At 41.4% G+C, this 19441-nt stretch overlaps 1 protein-coding gene across 1 annotated transcript in view; it reads left to right on the top strand.

Moving 5' to 3' along the window:
* The window catches only part of LOC138260327 (uncharacterized), a 111565-nt gene extending 94891 nt beyond the window's left edge, over positions 1-16674 (top strand). Inside the window, exon 5 of the mRNA XM_069208716.1 lies at positions 16347-16674. Coding sequence (XP_069064817.1) covers positions 16347-16548 — 202 coding nt within the window. The 3' untranslated portion in view covers positions 16549-16674. The remainder of the gene's footprint in view (positions 1-16346) is intronic.
* Positions 16675-19441: the final 2767 nt, after the last annotated feature.

Here is a 19441-nt window from a genome sequence, read left to right as displayed (position 1 = left end):
TTCTACTGCCAAGCAAAACACATCACACCGTTAGACGTGTCCATACAGGACATCGTAGGCTATTTACTATGCTTACAAAAAGCAAATCTTGCTTTTTCATCCATCAAAATACACCTCACTGCAATTTCAGCTTACTTGCAAATTAAACACACAAAATCACTATTTAGAATACCAGTCATTAAAGCCTTCATGGAAGGACTAAAGCGGATCATACCGCCAAGAACACCACCAGTACCCTCGTGGAATCTTAATATTGTACTTACACGACTCATGGGCCCACCTTTTGAACCCATACATTCTTGTCAAATCCAATTCTTAACTTGGAAAGTGGCATTTCTAGTGGCTATCAATTCACTACGAAGAGTTAGCAAAATACAGGCTTCACTATTGAGGAACCCTTTATACAAGTACACAAACATAAAGTGGTTCTCCGCACAAATCAAAAATTTCTACCAAAGGTCATTTCACCGTTTCATTTCAACCAAACAGTGGAACTTTCCTTCTTCTTCCCACAGCCAGACTCTGTAGCAGAAAGAGCACTGCATACATTAGACATAAAAAGAGCTCTAATGTACTATATAGACAGAACAGAACCATTTCGTAAAACTAAACAATTGTTCGTCGCATTCCAGAAACCCCATGCTGGTAACCCTATATCCAAACAAGGTATAGCCAGATGGATAGTTAAATGCATACAGACTTGTTACCTAAAAGCTAAAAGAGAACTACTCATTACACCAAAGGCACACTCCATTAGAAAGAAAGGGGTAACAATGGCCTTTCTAGGTAACATACCAATGACCGAGATTTGTAAGGCAGCCACTTGGTCCACACCTCATACGTTTACCAAACACTTCTGTGTAGATGTGTTAGCAACACAACAAGCCATAGTAGGACAGGCTTTACTAAGAACATTATTTCAAACAACTTCAACTCCTACAGGCTGACCACCGATTTTGGGAGGATTACTGCTTTGTAGTCTATGCACAGCATGTGTATCTGCAGCTACACATGCCATCGAACGGAAAATGTCACTTACCCAGTGTACATCTGTTCGTGGCATGTTCCGCTGCAGATTCACATGTGCCCTCCCACCTCCCCGGGAGCCTGTAGTTGCAATTAGAAATTGTATATATGTAAATAAACATTCCTTTAGAGCAAACTAAGTACATACATATCTATTCCATTGCATGGACATCTTTACTATTCTCATTCTACCACTCCTACCTCACCCTGTGCGGGAAAACAATCTAAGATGGAGTCGATGCGCATGCGCAATGGAGCCGAAAGGGAGGAGTCACTCGGTCCCGTGACTCTAAAAGACTTCTTCGAAGAAAAACATCATTTTTATTTTTGTTAAATACATTTTGCAACTGTCCTTTTGAGTCTTGATTTTTCTGTCCGACTGGGTGAGAAAATATTGGAATATATTAATGGGATTCCCGATCCCATATCAAGACCGCCATGAGTGAGCCTCAATAAGTCGGGTGTTTCTGGTGATATATATATATATACACACACACACACACACACACACACACACACACAGAATATAGTTAATACACATCTATTTCAAACCGTAGACCTATCCCATCACATCATTAAATCTGCGAGGTATTTTTTTAAGACGCCCCCTTCTTGTCATAGATATAACATGATTCACTTTCCACTCCATCCCTTGAATTGTCTCCTATCTCATCTCGAGTAAAGAATGATTCTCGAGGAACAGAAGACATTTCTGGAGGATCTTGCAACCATTTGGACCAATCTCATTGATAGTTTCTTCAAGGAGGATGCTTGAACATTAGAAAGCCATACCAGACTTCTTTTATTCCACCGTCCCTTGTCACCACGAAGGACTGATCCTTTATTTACTCTTGTGACTTGTGTAGGAGAGGAATATTTTGACATTCCCTTTTGTACCTTTCTGGGATCTTTTATCAATACCCAATCACCCACAAGCAGATGTGTAATTTTAAAATCCTTACGACTATCAAATCTTTCTTTCATGGCCAATTGTTTGTCTCACATGTGAAGTCACAACTGTCTTTCACTTCTCTGTCGTTGTTCCTTAACCATTCAGGAAACAAACTTGTGTGTACCGCTCTTCCTCTCAATAACAAAAAAAGGAGATGCCCCAGTGGTGCTATGTGGTGCAGTGTTATTATATAACATATATAAAACTATATCTAAAATGGCTACATAACACCCTCCCCTTGCCGGTTCAAAGGTGGTTCAAGCCTAATTGCATATGTAAAAGCTACTAAAATTCATCCTAAGGCATATATATATATATATATGGGAATGTCAATGATGACTAGTCAAAGACACTTGAGCATGTATGAAAAGGCTGATTTAAAATTTTAATTGTGGTGTCTACAAGGCTGAATTTTAAAAGTCTGAGTCATTTTTTTAATCGCTAATTGAATCCAGGATATTTGAAGACAGGAAATCTTCCACTTCGCCAGGTGGTAAAGTAGGATGTTAATCGCCAAGGAAAACCAAGGAGCATTTCTGTTCCAATGCCTGAGCTCCAGGTGAGACAGCAGCAATCCGTGGGGTGCCCAACAGTGAGTTTAGAGCTGCATGATCCTCAAAGGGCAACTCAAAAACAGCTTCCCGGAGCAAATGCACTCTCAACGCGCATATCTGGTAATGAGCCCTCAGCGAGAACATCAACAGATCAGCGTCCAATGAAAGCAAGCGCTGTGTAGAAAGACAAACTTTCAGTACACATTCAAAAGGGCACCAAAGGCACTGAAACATGGGCTGCACACAATGCAAAACCGGTCTGAATGACAGAGATCAGTCGCACTCCAGTTTCTCCAGGATTGGTGCTCCAAAGTACTGCATCATGCGTTCACGACACAGCAGTGCTGGTGGAAGCACTTTCAGTCCTCCTTGTAACGGGACCGCCATTGTGCATAAAAAGTAGCAATAGCAAGATGCTACCTATTGTAGCCAAAGTTATTGGAAATCCCCTGAAAATACTGGAGACTATTGAGTGGATGACTGAAGGTATTAAGCCAAATATAGAGGAGAAGGTGTGAACGAAACCAGAACCAACAGCCTTAAAGAAATTTGCGATTCCAGTAGTACTGGACACTTTAAATATCTGTCCCATGAGCTCACCTAAGTGTCTAGGAACATTCGTGCTTAAAAGGGACTGTATCTCTGCAGATGACCCGCAACCTGAAGCGCATAGGTCTCACGTGCAGATGTAAGCGCCACATGTTTTTGAAACAATAAAGCCTTGAGTCTGCTCAACGTGTCAAAATTCACATTTGAAGTAACGATATGGGGCCAAATCTCAGCTACTTCTCTCTGTTGTGTAGGAGGAAAAAGTACATTCCCGCAGCATGTAACAATTTTGGAGACCAAAACAAAAAACTGTTCCGGCTCGCATCCCACAACAGCTCTCACTATTAAGGAGCACATAGCTGCCATTCGAGAGTACCTTGAACAAAGGTCTAATCAAGGGAACTGGGACTCCCTTCAAACAACAAGCCAAGTTCGCTGCCGAAGCGTTACACGCCCTGTGAAAGGACAGCTGTTTACAAACCATCGAATGGCTGACAGAAGTCTCGCATTCACTACTGCTATGAAAGACCTCTTTCATGCCACAAACATTTGTACGAGAAGGGCAGCTCCCACACCACATGTATATAATTATCTCCTAGCCTTTCATATCTGCCCACTGAAATGTTTTAAGCAGGATGTGAATTGAAATGTTGAAATAGGCAGACTGATGACCCCATGTAGTAACCACTCAGCAGATGGTATTTCAGCCACAGTAAAAGGCAACTTTTCTAATTTAGCAATATTTAACATGACATAAGTTGCTTCTTTTTTGGCTATTAGTTGTTGTTGTTGCGTTAAATTCAATGTGGAAAATATGTCCCTTGCGCTAACATGTTGCCAGGAAACACAACCTGCCTTCAGTGTTTGTAGTGTCCAGCCTAACTGCATAATGGATTTTAGTTGACTCTGTCCATGGTGTAAGGAGGACATGTTGCTCTGTACTATGTCTATTGCAGAGGAAACAATGTTGTTTAAGGTGTATATTTGGTCGAACAGGATATTAATCCCATTATCTACAACAGCTAATGCCTTATGTAACTTTTCTTGATCTATTTGCCTTAACCTGGCAGCAGCTTCTTGTTGAGTAAGCTTCCAAATTTCATTAGACTGCAAATATAAGAAGCACTTTATGTGTTGTTTTCTGGGGCTTAACAGGAAATCCTGGAAGTCAGTATTATTAGAGAGGAGACTGAGGTGCTCTTTAACAGCATCTAGTGAGGAACTATTCAACCATTGCTGGCATAGTTTCCCTACACTGTTTGTCGTCACTATATCCGTGTGTTCAGATGACACATAGCGAGGGTCAGGTCTACTTGTTCTTAAAAAATAAAAAAAATTTTTTTTTTCAAAATGTGGATTTCACAAAACGTTTGACGCCCATTGGTATCCACTGGCCACAATAACTACCCACCAGGACATGAAAGTGAAGCATTAAATGTGCAATTTTGGACCCATTCATTGAGCTGATCTTCTGTAGCACTGATAAACTTTTGATTTGTAAAATTTTGCGGGGGTAGGAATACTGGACGCATTCAAATCCTTAATTTTTGCTAAGCCTACACATCGTGTCTGTTGTACAGTTTCATTTAAAAATATCATTTGAACAGGTATCAGGCATGCTCTAAACAAAGCTTCCTTTTCCCTTATATGCCAATTTTTTGTTCCCAACACACTTTTTAAGTCAATCGACTTCAACCAATATTCATAGCCTTCTATAGCCAACCGGTAAACAAAGGAATCCGAATTAATGAATTTTGTATCAGTCAATAATATGTACATTTTCCATAAATGGCAATTTGAAATAATATGACTCAGCATTTTTAACATTGTGCCCAGAAAAGTATGCACATTTTTCAGACTATGTATTAGAACTCCCTTGTGGTGGAGTTGGACAATGTTCCCTTTATGTGTAATTAAAGTTAGTTTCGGGGTACTTGCTCTGTAAATTAAATGGTGTCCATAATAGTTATAGCAGAAGATGTCACCATAATTTTCTTTGGATTGATAAACATCCTCACTTTCAAATACAGCAAAATACTGCAACTCAGTCATCATGGAATCAATTGTTTTAACATCCCAGTCATCAGAAACAACTCTGGGTATTATTATATCATTTATAGAAAGTTAGAACACATAAGGTATTTGAATGACCTCCGTCGGGCCGTATATATCAAATTTGACTTTATCCCAAACAAGCCCATCAGGAAGTGGTATAGCAGAAAGGTACAAGATAATTTTCCACCCTCCCCAAGTTCGGAGAGGTGTCAGCGTTGCTGCTCAAAACTTGCAGAGGGACATCTTGACCATTAGTGAGAGGGTTTCGGGTACTACTGGTTGTTCCTCTTGGTCTGCTGTCCGGATCGGCCACATGGTGTAACTTGACATTGTCGATGGAGACAAAACGGTTTACTTTAGAACCAGGCAGCGGTGGTAGAATAACAGTTCTGGTACCGTGTAGTCCCAGGTCTGGAACCGGTGCACGATCAGAAGGACCAAACTTTATTTCACAGCAACTTTTTCACGTACTAGATCCCTAATCTTTGGAATCCAGCCGGTAGATGTTATTGGTAAATCCTTAATTCCTAAGGAGGCAGCACCGGCAGAAGCGTTGTCTGATCTGGAACATACATTTGAGTTCCAAAAAGGCACTCGTATGAAATTCAACCCTCCTCCCCCACTGAACTTCTAGGCAGATTATTAAATGCTCTCAGAACTCCATACAGGTGATTAAGCCACTACGACCCATACCAGGTACTCTGGCTGTTAAGGATTGCTTTAAATCTCAGTTTCATCTCTCCACAACACTATTTCCCTCGGGATGAAATGGAGTTGAGCAATGGAGTTGGAAATTTCCAGTGTTGTTTTGTATTTTTTGCGCACTATGTTGTTAATAAATGCTGTGCTATGGGAATTTTGTATAGCATATGTGCGTGTATGACTATTTAAGTGTATGCTAAGACTATTCTGTATGAATGGTCCAGTTTAGCTACACGGAATAGAGGATTATTCATTGGTGACACACAGGGTTCGATTATGCCCTGGTACTCTAGTTGTGTGAGGATTTCCCTCACGGTGCTTTGGCATCATGTTTTATTTGGTGTTGAAGTTGGGGTTGCTTTTTAATTGGAATTATATGATGGTGGAATCTTTATCCCACCCTATGTGGTTGCGATATAACGCGGGTGCCTGCGCCAATGCCCAATCAGTGGCGTAGGATTCTGCGAGCTCATCGGGAGCAAGAGGTGAGAAAGAAGGTTTGATAATCTCTTCCCCCATATGGGCAAGTATGGACAAATTCAGGTGGCCAATACTTTTCTGCCAATAATATATCATAAATGTTAACGCTGTCCCAAAAGATTACGTCAATTGTGCGTTCAGTGTTTCCTTCTAACTGTATCGTTACTTTGTACACCCTGTCAGGCGTGGAGACACGCATGTCCACAGTTTCTACTTGTAGGAAGTCATCAGTTGCTTTCACCTCCAGATGCTCTTGAAGATTCCAGCAAACTATTGTGATCTCTGCTGTGCTGTCTAGCAGAGCTAATGCCCACATCTTTGTCTTCAGTAGAGCCCTCTTCTTGAGTGGCATGATGAATCGCAGCTGCTGCCACTTTTTTCTTTTTAAATTGGGGTTTGTGTTGGGGAAGTTTCTCTTCTTTTATTACAGAAACTTCTGTTGAGCGTTGTGATTCCTGTCTCGGTTTCACGTACTCAGTTCTCTGCTGTGAGCGCCCACCTCTCTCACGTTTTCCCGGTGAGTCCTGAAAGGAACGAGATTGGCGTGTATCATTATATTGATATCTGACAGGCGTTTATATAGTCTCTCTATTTTTTAGATTATAGCTATTCTGAGCGGTCTCCGAATGCAGAAATTCTCCCCTTTCTTTTTTAGGTGTTTTTTAAAGTTTTTTTTTATCCCAGTGTTTTTTAGAACCTTCAGGTGCTTGCTTGGTAGAATCTTTATTAGATTTACCCTGAAACTGATGTTTTGTGGGTCCGGCCCCCAGACTATCTCAACCAACACTAGAGTAGGTCTCTGCGATAATCTTTGGCAGCTCACGTTCTTGATCCTGTGGAGAACATCCCTGAGCCACATCACATTGCTAGTGCTACTGCTTCCGCTTTAAGGTTATTCAGTATAATGGAAGATACAGTGGCAAAATTGCCCATAAATTGCATCCCCAAGTCTAGGGCCATGGCAGCCCGTATTCATCTTGAATTTGTTTTAACACTTCCAGAAGATTGGCAAGTGTCGGTGTACCGTGTGCGGTAGTATAGAGCATGGCAAATACCGTGCCCCAAGTATTGCAGTACTCTACTGTGGGAACCATCCCAAATGGCAAGCACATAGTTAATATTCTATGCTTATCCTGAGGTCCCGTATGGGGAAATACAGCTTCCAGCGCATTTATATTTTGAGCTAACCAAAACGGAATCTCTTCCCGTTTGGCGGGTACCTTACCCATAATCGAATGTACAGTCGCAGAATTAATACCTGGCGTTGCTGCATGTGGTTGTGCTGGGGCAGCACATGCTAGGTTTGTATTTAATGTTTGCATTACAAACTGTACTAATAGTCTGTATATTGCTGGAAGTTCAGCATATAGCCGGCAAACCACAGCTACCGTCAAGATTGCTGCATCAGGGTGCAGTCTATTTGGCCAATAAAGGCCAGGTAGGACCATCATTACTTAGAGGACCTAACCTAACGTGTAGGACTGTATGTGGTAGGGGCCATCAAGCCAATTTTTATGGTCTTGATAAGTTAGAGGTATTTCTAAAAAAGCATAAGCTCTATATTGTGCTGGTATAATTGCAGGTGTATAGTTTTGAAATGTGTTTGTGTTCCCATCTGCTGCTGGAAATGTGACCCAAGAATAGAACATTTCTGTTCTGTACGCTGCATGAGCTTCAACAACAAATGTAATTGGACCCCCCTGGGCTGTGAGGCCATGTGCCAATAAATATGCAGGAAGGGGTGGTCGCATATTCACTGCAATTGCTACCTGTTGCTGGTTCGCCATGGTGAGTGATAAATTTAGTTCAGAGATAAGTGTACCAAATGGGGATTATCCTTTCACAGTTCAAGTTTGAACAATCTACAGCGTAAATTAGGTATTCCCTACTTAGTTGAGGAGGAAAAATCCTCAATACCACAGACGTCTCCGTAAATAGTACTGAGGTGTCTTTGCATGTAGTGAGACTGAGATACTCAGGAGGACCTGGAAATTAGTGCCCGACCAAATGTTGGCAGCGCCATGTCCCGTAGGTTCTCATAATCCTAATGAGACTACTGGATTTGGGTGGTAGAATCACATGTACTGCAGGGGACTGAGTCTGATCCCGCACCACCTGACACCTGTCGGCCTAATCAGGGTTTGTTCCGGCTAACTAACAGTGCCTCGTCTCCACCCAAGAGCAGGGATGATTAGGGCAGCCGGGCGCATGACATAAATGACTCCTCACGGGAATCGTGGTCACTCAGATCTCATCCGTTTCTCTCAGTAACATTAGTCTCACATATGCAACGATAATCAGAGGCAGAATAAAGTTCAATAGGGTTTTATTGAAGTAACTGCATCTTAGATAATAAAGCATGAATTACAATAACTAGGACGATGAAGCACAATAAGATTACAATTGTGTCAAGGAGAGTAAAACACAAGAATAACGCTACCATATTGTCCCTAGAGTTCGTAAAGATAGTTCCTACCTAGACTATGTTAGAGCACAGCGTGTTAAGCTCTAGTTCTGCCCTTCAGGCTCTCCCTGGGAAGACATCATCCCCTATACCTGAGCACGAGGCCTGTAGTCTACATAAGCAGCTGTAGCGAAGCAATTAGCATACAGTTGTGGTCATCTTGGTGGAATCTCCCTCTAACCTACATGGGTCAAAGTAGTGTTTGTATAATAAAACAGCTGATGTTCTAAGAAAGGATCCCCACGTAAGAGTGTGTATGTTTCTGTGAACATTGGAGACAAAGCGTACCACTTTTGCTGGCAACCTATCTTACTGCAACCTTGAGAAAAGCACAGAGTGAAAGAAATGTCCTGTTTAAGAATGTAGTGCTGACCTAGGCAAAGAACAGCTAGATAGAGAAAATAAAACAATACCATAAATGTAGCTAATGTTAAAATAATAAAACAAAGGCGAATAAAATATATCTAGATTAAAGAGCACAGCAACAGGCCTACTTTTTTAAAATAACGTGTGTGAAAACTATAGCTAAAATGGCTACACAACCCCATATTTTAGCTCTGATGAATTCCTGAACATCATGTCCTGATGAAATAGTTGTTTGAATACTATTCTTCACTATTCTATTCGCTCTCTCTACTAAACCATTTGAATTCGGAGAATACAGTGCAACTTTCATATGTCTAACATCATTTCTTTCAAGGAATTAAGGGCCAGATGTATCATCAAGGCCTTTTGCGATTCGGAAATAGCGATTTTTAAGAAATCGCTATTTCCGACTTGCAAAGTGCCATTTATCACATTTGCGAATCGGTAATAGCGATTTTTTAAAAATCGCAAATGCTATTACTGAATCGCAAATTGAGATACCGGCCCCATTCGCACCTATGGGCCTATTGGCCCATATCTGCTATTTTTTTGCATTTCCAAAATTGCGATTTCTGAACCAGAAATCGCAATTTTCGAAATGCAAAACCCCAGGGTGCTGGGGGCCTAAGGCCCCCTCTGCTGCACCCCAAACATTTTTGGGGGGGAACATGTAAGGTGCACACATGCCAAAAGGGCATGTGTGCTTTACATGTACAATTAAAAAAAATGCATTTTAAAATTTTGCACATGGTTACCACCAAGTTCAACTTGGCGGTAATTAGCGATTCCTAAATGCCAAAATCGCATTTAGGAATTGCTTCATACATGTGCTGAGGAATTGCAGATAAGGAATCCTTATTTTCGATTTCTAATTTAGAGAGTCGCAATTTGCGACTCTCTAAACAGGGTCGCAATTTTAAGGAATCGCTATTTTAGCGATTCCTTAAAATTGCGCTCAGAATGTATTTCATACATTCTGAAATGGCATTTTACATTCGCAAACGGGCATTCGCACCGTTTGCGAATGAAAAATGCTTTCATACATCTGGCCCTAAGTCTATTGTGCGACAAAAAAATGTGTCACATTGTCTGCGACTATTGTTTGTGGTGACCCTTCAATTGCAAACACCCTTTCTAGGAATTTAATGGCATTTCCAGTACTAGAGCTGTCACTGAACATGTGATTTAACCACTTAGACTGATAATCAATCAGAAGAATTAAATATTTCATATTGTTTGGCAAAACTTCATATGGACCGGGAAAAGTCCATGCCACTTTGTCCCATGGTTTTCCTGGGATCAGAACGGGATGAAGGGGACTATTCAACATTTTCCATTTCTTGTCTGAGACTAAATTCTCAGTGCATGTGTCAATTAAAGATTTAACCTGAAATTCTAATGAAGGCCACCAATAATATAGTTTGAGAAGTTTTCATGTTTTAGTAACTCCTAAATGTCCTTGGTGCGCCGCTATTATAGAATCTTTTCTCAAGCTTTCTGGCGAAATGAACAATTTGTGATGCATGATCATGTCATTCATCACTGACAATTCAGGTGCCAACTGAGAAAAGACCTTCAAATCACCTGATAACTTTATTTTTTCTGGCCAACCTTTTACAATATATTCCTACACTAAACTAAGCTTGGTGTCTTCAGCACATGCTTTCTTCCATGCCTGTTCAGCGATGAGGGCAAATTCCTCTACAGCATCAACCGTAGCTACAACACACTCCGTGTCCTCTAAATCAGCTGCATAATTTTCTTCACTTACTGACATGCGTGACAGGCAATTAGCTCTAAAGTTTTTTCCTCCTGGCAAATGTTTAATATTGAAGTGATACTCTTGTAGCTTGGAAAGTAAAGGAACTAATCTTGCTGATGTTTTACCTAACCCACTACCACTTAATAAATGCACTAGTGGCTTATGATCTGTGAATACTTCAAACTCACGTCCCCTGATGTATGTCCTGAAATTGTGAATTTCCCATACACATGCCAGGACTTCACGTTCAATGGCACTATAATGTGTTTCCGCGTTCTTCAACATTCTTGATGCAAATGCTATAGAGAGTTCTTTGCCTGACACCCATTGTCCCAATACTCCTCCTAAACCTGTCAGGCTTATGTCAGCAGTAATAAAAGACTTAGTCATCTTGAAATGGATGCAATGCAGGAGCTTATACAATCACGTTTTTGATTTTGTCAAAACTTGGGGATAAGTCACCAGTCCACAAAAATGTAACCCCTTTTCTTAATAGAGATCGTAGAGGCTCTACAGTCTCTGCAGATCCATGAACAAACCAAGCATAATACTCTGCCAAGCCTAAAAATGAACGCAGAGTATCCCTAGCTTTGGGAGGATCCGCATCACAGATGGCTCTAATCAAAGACAATTTAGGTTTAATGCCTTCAGGTGTGATCGTGTGACCTAAATACTCAATATGATGAGCGCCAAATTTGCATTTATCCTTTCTTATTGTCATATTTGCTTTGGCTAATGTTGATAACACTTTATGTAGGGACAAATTATGCGCTTCCCAGTTATGACCTAAAACCAAAATGTACTCTTGATGCACCTGAACCCCCGGTATGCCCTCTAAAATATTATCCATTAGTTTTTGAAAGACACTAGCCGCTGATGCAAGGCCAAACAGTAGCTTTAAATATTTATACACACCGAATGAGGTAACAAATGGTGTTCGTTCTTGCGATTCAACTGTGAGAGATATCTGCTGATAAGCCGATCTCAAATCCATGATGGAACAAATCTTTGTCCCACCTAATTTAGCAAGCAATTCTTGTATCTTGGGAAGGGTGCAACAGTCAATCAGTATGTTTATATTTAGTGAGCGCATATCTGCACAAAGTCTAACCTCCCCAGATGTATTTCTTGCTACTACAGTGGAAGATACACATTCTGAAGAGTCACATGGTGCAATGACTCCAACAGAACTCAATATTTTAAGGGTAGATTTGAGTTCATCTGTGGCACTGAGTGGGAGAGGGCGCACTTTGTAAACAATGGGTTCAGCATTAGGTTTTAAGCAAATTTTATGCTTAAACCCTTTAACCGTCCCAAGCTTATCTGAAAACCACTCAGGAAATTGTTTTAAAACATCTTCTTCCACACAACCTTGTGTGTCATTATCAACGCTTCCCACATGAGTGTTACCTTCATGTTATTTGGAGAATAGTATTGAAAGTATGTCGCCTAAAACTATCGGATTGAGTGAACCCGAAATCAACTGTAAGCCCGTCTTGGCTAGATCCTTCTAACCTCTGATGTTTCGATCATTGACAGCGACATATATGTTGGTAACAGTGTTTCTAGATAAACATTCTATTTTGGACACAAAGCTCCCCAACATCTGTATATCGTACTCATGTACTATAAGGAATAAAGTGCAAAGATATTGCAAGCCACTTGTGAGTTCCATTATCTCATAAAGGAACTCTGCTTTCGGACTCATTCCTCTCTATAGTTATAGAACGTCTTGGTGACTTGCAATATCCTTATGTAGGACAGGTGTTACTTATCTCACATATACCACAACCCTTTACCTTGAACTTTCTGAAATTGCTGTGAATGTTACTGATATTCCTTTTCTGGCCACTTCCAAATCGTCATTAGTTTTAGACAATGACTTACACAGTGTTTAATAATAAAACAGCATTAATGTTTATCTAATATCAAAACGGGCATAAATGTAAACATTATTTGCTGTTGATATTTTTGATTTTTTTTTTGGTAAAAGGTGTAAGGGTATGTTTATCTTTTATGACGTACATTGTTCAGATCTCATCCTATGCACTGGTATAAACTTGAATATAAGTGAATCTGAAAAAAGAAACCTGACAAAACTGTTCTTATAATATGATTCTTTAATGGAATGTTAGTTTTCTAAGCTACACAACTGTTCTTATGTAAATCGCTCTGACACCCATTGAAATACATGCCAACACTTTAGAAGAGGAAAGTAGGAGATTAATACAATTTAATAATCAGGATAATGTATTGCTCCCATAGACGTCTAGTGAAGGAGAGGCAGTTTCAGGCAGAAGACAGACAAAATAAAGCCATTTTTGAGTAAAAAAAACAATAGGGAGTCTCACACCAGAGCTTGGTTTATTGGCATGCTGAGAGTGAAATAAAATAATAAGGCTCCAGGGGAATACTTGCAAGGAGAAAATGTTTAGGCTCTGCGAGAAATCTATAAACAGACTGTTATAAATTGTCTCTCTGTAATTCTAATACTTTATTTTGATCTCCAGGATCAAAAAAGTGCATACAAATACGTCATAAACCAGTTGGAAAGATAAAACACCCATGAAACCCAATACTGTTCCTTGAAATGCATCATATCAGCAACAATGATATTAATTAAAACAATTTATAAACCAACAAAAATGTACTAAAATCAGCATCCAAATGGCACAATAAACTGGATCATAGAAATGCACTATGCACATCAAATAAGATATATCGGGCAAAGTTTGGTTCCAGAGGAGGAGCTTTACGGAATAGTTCTTGGTTCTCTAGTTGTCAGTGCTATGAACCCTGTTCAAGTAGGGACGACAATTCTAGTCAGGGTAAATCAAAATACACAACCTAAATTAACCTTTGCTCACCCTCTGGTAGCTTGGCGCAGAGTAGGCAGGCTTAACTTACAGGACAATGTGTAAAGTATTTGTGCAACAAACACACGTTAATCACAGGGAGAACACCACAAAAGACTCCACACAGGTTTATAAAAATAGATAACGTTTATCTGATTGACTTAAGACCAAAACAACAAAAATCCATTTAGTATCTCTCAAGATACTAACTTTTTAGGTTAATCAAAAAGCAGTGTCTAGACGGAGCTCGCTTTAGTGTCTATACGGTAATTAGTGAACTTGTTAGCACAGTGAAAAACGCCAAGTCCACTCTGGTCCAGCCAGAGTAATTACGCCAAATGAAAAAAAACGGGGGTCTTGCCGCAAGAAGAGAAGCAAAATCCTTTAGACCGCTCGGGTCTGGTGCTAAAGCGAAGTATCTGTTCCACTCATGGGACTTTGCAGCTGCTGGATGGTGAGTTGCACGGCTCGGCAGTGCAGATGGGGTGGAGCAAGCGACAGGTGCTGTCGGCGGTCTCGGGGAGACTGGTGGGTGCGCACTCAGAGCGACTGGGTTGTCAGGACAAACAGGAGGGGCACCCACTTTGGCCATACAGGGAAACACTGTTCTTCCAACGCTCGTCCCCAGCGAGGGACACTCCTCCTCTGGCGTTCTGGGAATGGGAACGCTAATCCCTCCGAGTGGAGAACAACAGCAAGGGATTTGCTTGAGTCACGTGGTGCAGGGTCCTCAGGTGGAGCACCACGCTCTCTGAAGATGTGCGCGCCACGCTCCTACAACCCAGACCGCTAGTCTCGGTCGCAGAAGTGCTGGGCTAGAAGCATGAGGTCTTTGATGTCCCTGAGACCTGGGAGGGGCAGCAACAGGGGCAAGCCAGCAACCCTTGGAGAGAGCCTCTGGAGACATGATTATTCCTTGGGGTGTAGGGCAGACACCAGCAGGGCAGAGTAGCAGTATCTGGGAGCAGTCGGATCTGGCAAAGTGGTGATCCTGGCACATAGCAGTCTTTACTCCAGCAGAGTTTCTTTCAGTCCAGAAGTGTACTTATTTGAGTGGGTGATGGACCCAGTACTTATACTAGAAAGTGCCTTTGATGTGGAGATGACTACAAAGAATTCTTGTGAAGTGCACACGTCCCCCTTTCCAGTGAGCCCCGGCACCAGACTATCAGTGGGAGGTAATCAGACCCTTTGTGTGGACCCTGGTCACTACCCTTTGAGGTGTAAGTGTGAGCCTTTCCCAACCTCGTCTCCAGGAAGACCCATCAGTATGCAGATGCAGCTGAGTGTCCTGTGTTGTGGGTGTCTGATGGGAATGCACAAGTATAGCTGTCACCTAGCCCAAGCCAGATGGGTATTGGACATAGGCTGTAGGCACACAGGGCAGTGAGCGCAGGGAAGTTCCTACTTTCTAAAAGTGACATTTCCAAAATAGAAATAATAAATCTGACTTTACCAGTAAAGACGGTTTATTATTACCATTCCAATGATACTAAACTTGATGCAGCTACTCCTCTTACATCAAGAATTACAGCTTAAAGGTATAATAAGGAATTTCCAAGGCCTATGAGAGGGGCAGGCCTCATAGTAATGTACAACTTCTTTGGGAGTTTCTCATCACCAGAACATGCAAACCTAAAAGTATATGTCATGCCTTTTACTTACATGGCATTCTGCCCTATGGGCTACCCAGGGCCTAATTTAGGGGTGGCTTCTATGTAAGAAAAAGGGAGTTTAAGGCTTGGCAAGAGGTTTTAAATGCCAAGTCGGGGTGGCAGTGAGACTGCACCTACAGGCTCTGCAGTGAAAGGCCTGAGACATGTTTACATGGCTACTTGAGCGGGTGGCACAATCAGTGCTGCAGGCCCACTAGTAGCATTCAATTTACAGGCCCTGGGTATATGATATACCACTTTACAATAGATTTATGTGTAACCTAATTATGCCAGTTAAGGATACACCAATGATACCATGTTTAAGCGGAGGAACACATTCACTTTAGTACTGGTTAGCCGTGGTAAAGAGCTCAGAGTCCTCAGAATCCCAATGCCAACAAAAAGATAGAGAAACAAAAGAGGAGGTAAAGGCAAAACGTCTGGGGTAAGACCACCCTTTGGATGTCGGGGCTAACACTGACATTAACCCACACTGTACTTTAAAGTCTTCTTGTAGCGTTCAAATATTGAATAGAAGCTATTTTCTACCTGCTCTCTATTCCAAAGTAGGGAGTGCATGTATCAACTTTTTAAGTATTCCTTATTCTGGTACATTGCCAGCACTTACCATAATCCAAGATGGCTCCAGGTCTCCTGAAGGTCCTGTGATGTGTTTAAGGGATTGGCAAAAGACTGCTGATTTATTAGCGCAGAATGCAATGAGAGGCATTGTCCATGAACTATTGTCTTCCTGATTAGCATCCAACAATATTACTGACTTTTTCCCCACCCAGTAACTAAAGATGCTGCATAAGTGAAACTTTGTTTGTGGTTATATGTGCAAGGTTTTGTTTTAGTAATTGTTCTAAGAGATGATTAGATTGATGCAGTTCACTGAAGAAATTATCATCTCTTTTAAATCCTAGCAACATTCCGCTGACCGATGACACTTTGTTGACTTTAGCTCATTTGGCGCACTTGGAAGAACTTGATATTTCCAACAACCACGTGTTAACACCGGATGCGATTGTGCACTTCCGCGGCGTGACTAAGAACTCAGTTAATATCATCCGGAAACGGCCTGCAACTACCGTGGCTTGCCAGATATTTTCTACACTGTATGAGTAATCAATATTGCTTGTTGGCCTTTTAAGAAATACAACATTCTGAAGTTCTAATGATATATGCATTTTTTGTTCAGCCATGGTTTAAGCATGGTTGATTGTTTACGTGCAATAAAATGTATTTCTCTAATTAGTGCTCAAGGTGTTGCTTGTATATTGAACGGACAAAGGTTACTTGCTCTGTATAAGTATGAGATGTGGTAGTGACCTATCACATTTTTTCTATGCATACACAGTACCAAGGTGCAGCTTCTTGGTGGCGAAGTGGTGTCTGCTGCTAAGGACCGTCTAAGGCCAATCTGGAACAATAATTTTGGCAAAAGCTAGTTTTTGGTGATAGAACCTCATGGTGCTCCTGGCTAGGCACGTATTGGCCTTTGATTTGGGGTGATGTCCTCCTCCTGCTCTATCCGAAAGGAACTTAGGTGTTCTGTTTGATTCTGGCTTTTGCCTTGCACCTCAAATCTCTGCTGTAAACTCCAGTAATGCTGACTGCAAACCCTTGCCGGTGGTTGCCACTATTGGGTCTGGGCCGGACTATGCCAGTGTAAATTACTTTGGTTTGCCTAAGGTCTTTATCTGGCTGCTCCAGGGGGTTTAGAATTATGCATTTCTGTTGATCATGGGTGTGAATATGTTCTGTTCTGCCGGCCACTTTTGGAGTCTGCCCTGGTTGACGATTACGATAGTCTTCTGCACTGTACCTCAAGCGCCTTGTGGGCACTGTCGCTCCTTTAGCGGGAAACAATACAGGCATGTTTACCTTGGAGAGTGCATAGATCTTCTATGCCTGTCTAAAGTCTATATCTTAATTTCATTGTGGTCTGTTTCTTGGCGTGTGATGTCCTCATAGGCACTCAGCTGTGCTCCATTCGCTCGTCCACATTTGGGGTCCACACAAGTCACCTCTGTAGTGTTGTAGGACTGTGAGCACAAGGACCCCACGACCCTGGGTGGACTCAATGATAGAATTACGTAATCACTTGGGAGGTGTTAAGGTGTGGATTTTAATGGTTATGAGATAAAGAGAAGTTTTAGTTTGAATTTTGTACGCCGATGAAGAAAGACGTTTGCTACGAGCTCCATGTGTGGCATGTTCTTGTACATGCTCCTGGGCTGGGTAGAATACCACAACTTCCTCTCTCCTGCAGTTGGCGACAGGCTCCTCTGGTTGGGTGAGGTCACCTTACCTCTAGGATTTCTCTTACATCTATTTGCATATCCCTAAAAATCCTTTTTTCTACGCTGTATTGATAAGTTTGATATGTTGTTTGCCTTATCCCCACCGCCACAAAACTGGTAGTTGTAATTTTGCCCTATAAGAAGCTTTCAACATTAATTAATCGAGATGACATGCTTTCTTAAGGTATGTCTGGTTCGCTGTTGGGTAACTTGGGATAGCTGAGGGATCAAACCCTGCTAGTGGTTTTTGAAGAAGCAATGTGCAGCGCAACAGAATTCATATCAATGTTGGAAATAAAGAACCTAGTCTGGGAGAGGGAAATTCTCAGTTAATACGAGCATTATTCTTCACACTTGTTAGTAATGACAGAAATAAGCAATAATGTTTGTGACATAAAATATGCACACCTCACCAATTGTAATTGCAAATTTGGATGCTAGAGTAAAGTTTTTGGAAGATGGAGAACATCTTGTGACTGTCACATTAAGTCTAGCAGGCGAGGACTCCAGGACTGAGCTAGGCTAGAAAGTAGATATGCTGGTAACAGATAAGTTTGCAAAGTTTATCTGGAGCAAAGTGCTCTTACACTAATCTCAATGGGAGCTAGTGGTGCTGGCGTAATTAGAACGTGAAATTCTTGAACTGGTTTAGTGGCTGCGCCTACTTTTTTTGAACGCGCATTTCATATATGGAGATTGTTTGGAACAACCTGCTGTTATTGTTTGACTTGAGGCACACGATAATGGCTAAGGACTGTGAGGAGGAAAGCAACCAGAAGAATGGAATTACATGCTAAAACTTTCAGTCAGCTGAAAGCTGCCTTTTATAAACTCACCTTTAGCAGTAATACAATTGATTAGAATTGGTCTAAATATCAGTTTTTCTCAAAATTTCTAAAATATATGTCAGAAGAAGTGAAAAGTAGAGAACTAATTTTTTAATATTGTTTATTTAGGTTTTCCAGCAGTTCCACAGATCTTTTGCTCTGGCCCTGACTTATCCAATAAGTCGCCCATTGGGGTTGAATAAACATCATATAAACAACCCAATAACAAGATGCAACTGACTTTTGCATCAATATTTTCATCATCCCAAGAAAGAGTGGCTGCAATATTGTGAGAGCCTTTTACGGAGGTAGGGGAAGGGGATCGTCTGGCAGTGTCATGTATGCTACAAATGTGTCCATTTCTAGGCTCACCGTTTGTTCCCTTGCTGTTATAGGCTGCATGCTTCCCACATTTCAAAGCCAAGTATTGGGGTTACCAACATCCCCAGCATGCTTATGATCTACTAATCAAGCCAACTGGAACTTCACTCTCCTGTTTGACCTGTGTACCTAATCTGAGTCCATTGGAACTTGTTCAGGGGTATCGTCTTTCATGTCTTTGGAGCCAATTAAGGATCCTTGCAGGCCGTTGAAAGTGCCATGTCCTCAGTCACCTCTTTGTTTGCCCTTACTGCTTTTTTCTTATCTCCTCTGCCAAGGTCTATTGTAGCAGATCCTTCCTCCTTGCCTGTATCACAGGAGCACAAGGGTGCAGCCAGTGAATTACAATGCTTTGCCCAGCACCTAGCTTCCAAAGCTGGCCAAATCTGTAGTAGTGTTTATAGTTCCAGGCTTGGGTAGGACTTCCACTATTCAGTGTAGAATTGTATTATCAATGTGGATCCCTGTGACCCTTTTCACATTTCTCACCATGCACTCCCAGTGTGC

The sequence above is a fragment of the Pleurodeles waltl genome, chromosome 9 (genome assembly GCF_031143425.1).
Source record: "Pleurodeles waltl isolate 20211129_DDA chromosome 9, aPleWal1.hap1.20221129, whole genome shotgun sequence".
Taxonomy (NCBI): domain Eukaryota; kingdom Metazoa; phylum Chordata; class Amphibia; order Caudata; family Salamandridae; genus Pleurodeles; species Pleurodeles waltl.
This window is presented reverse-complemented; position numbering and strand designations above follow the sequence as displayed.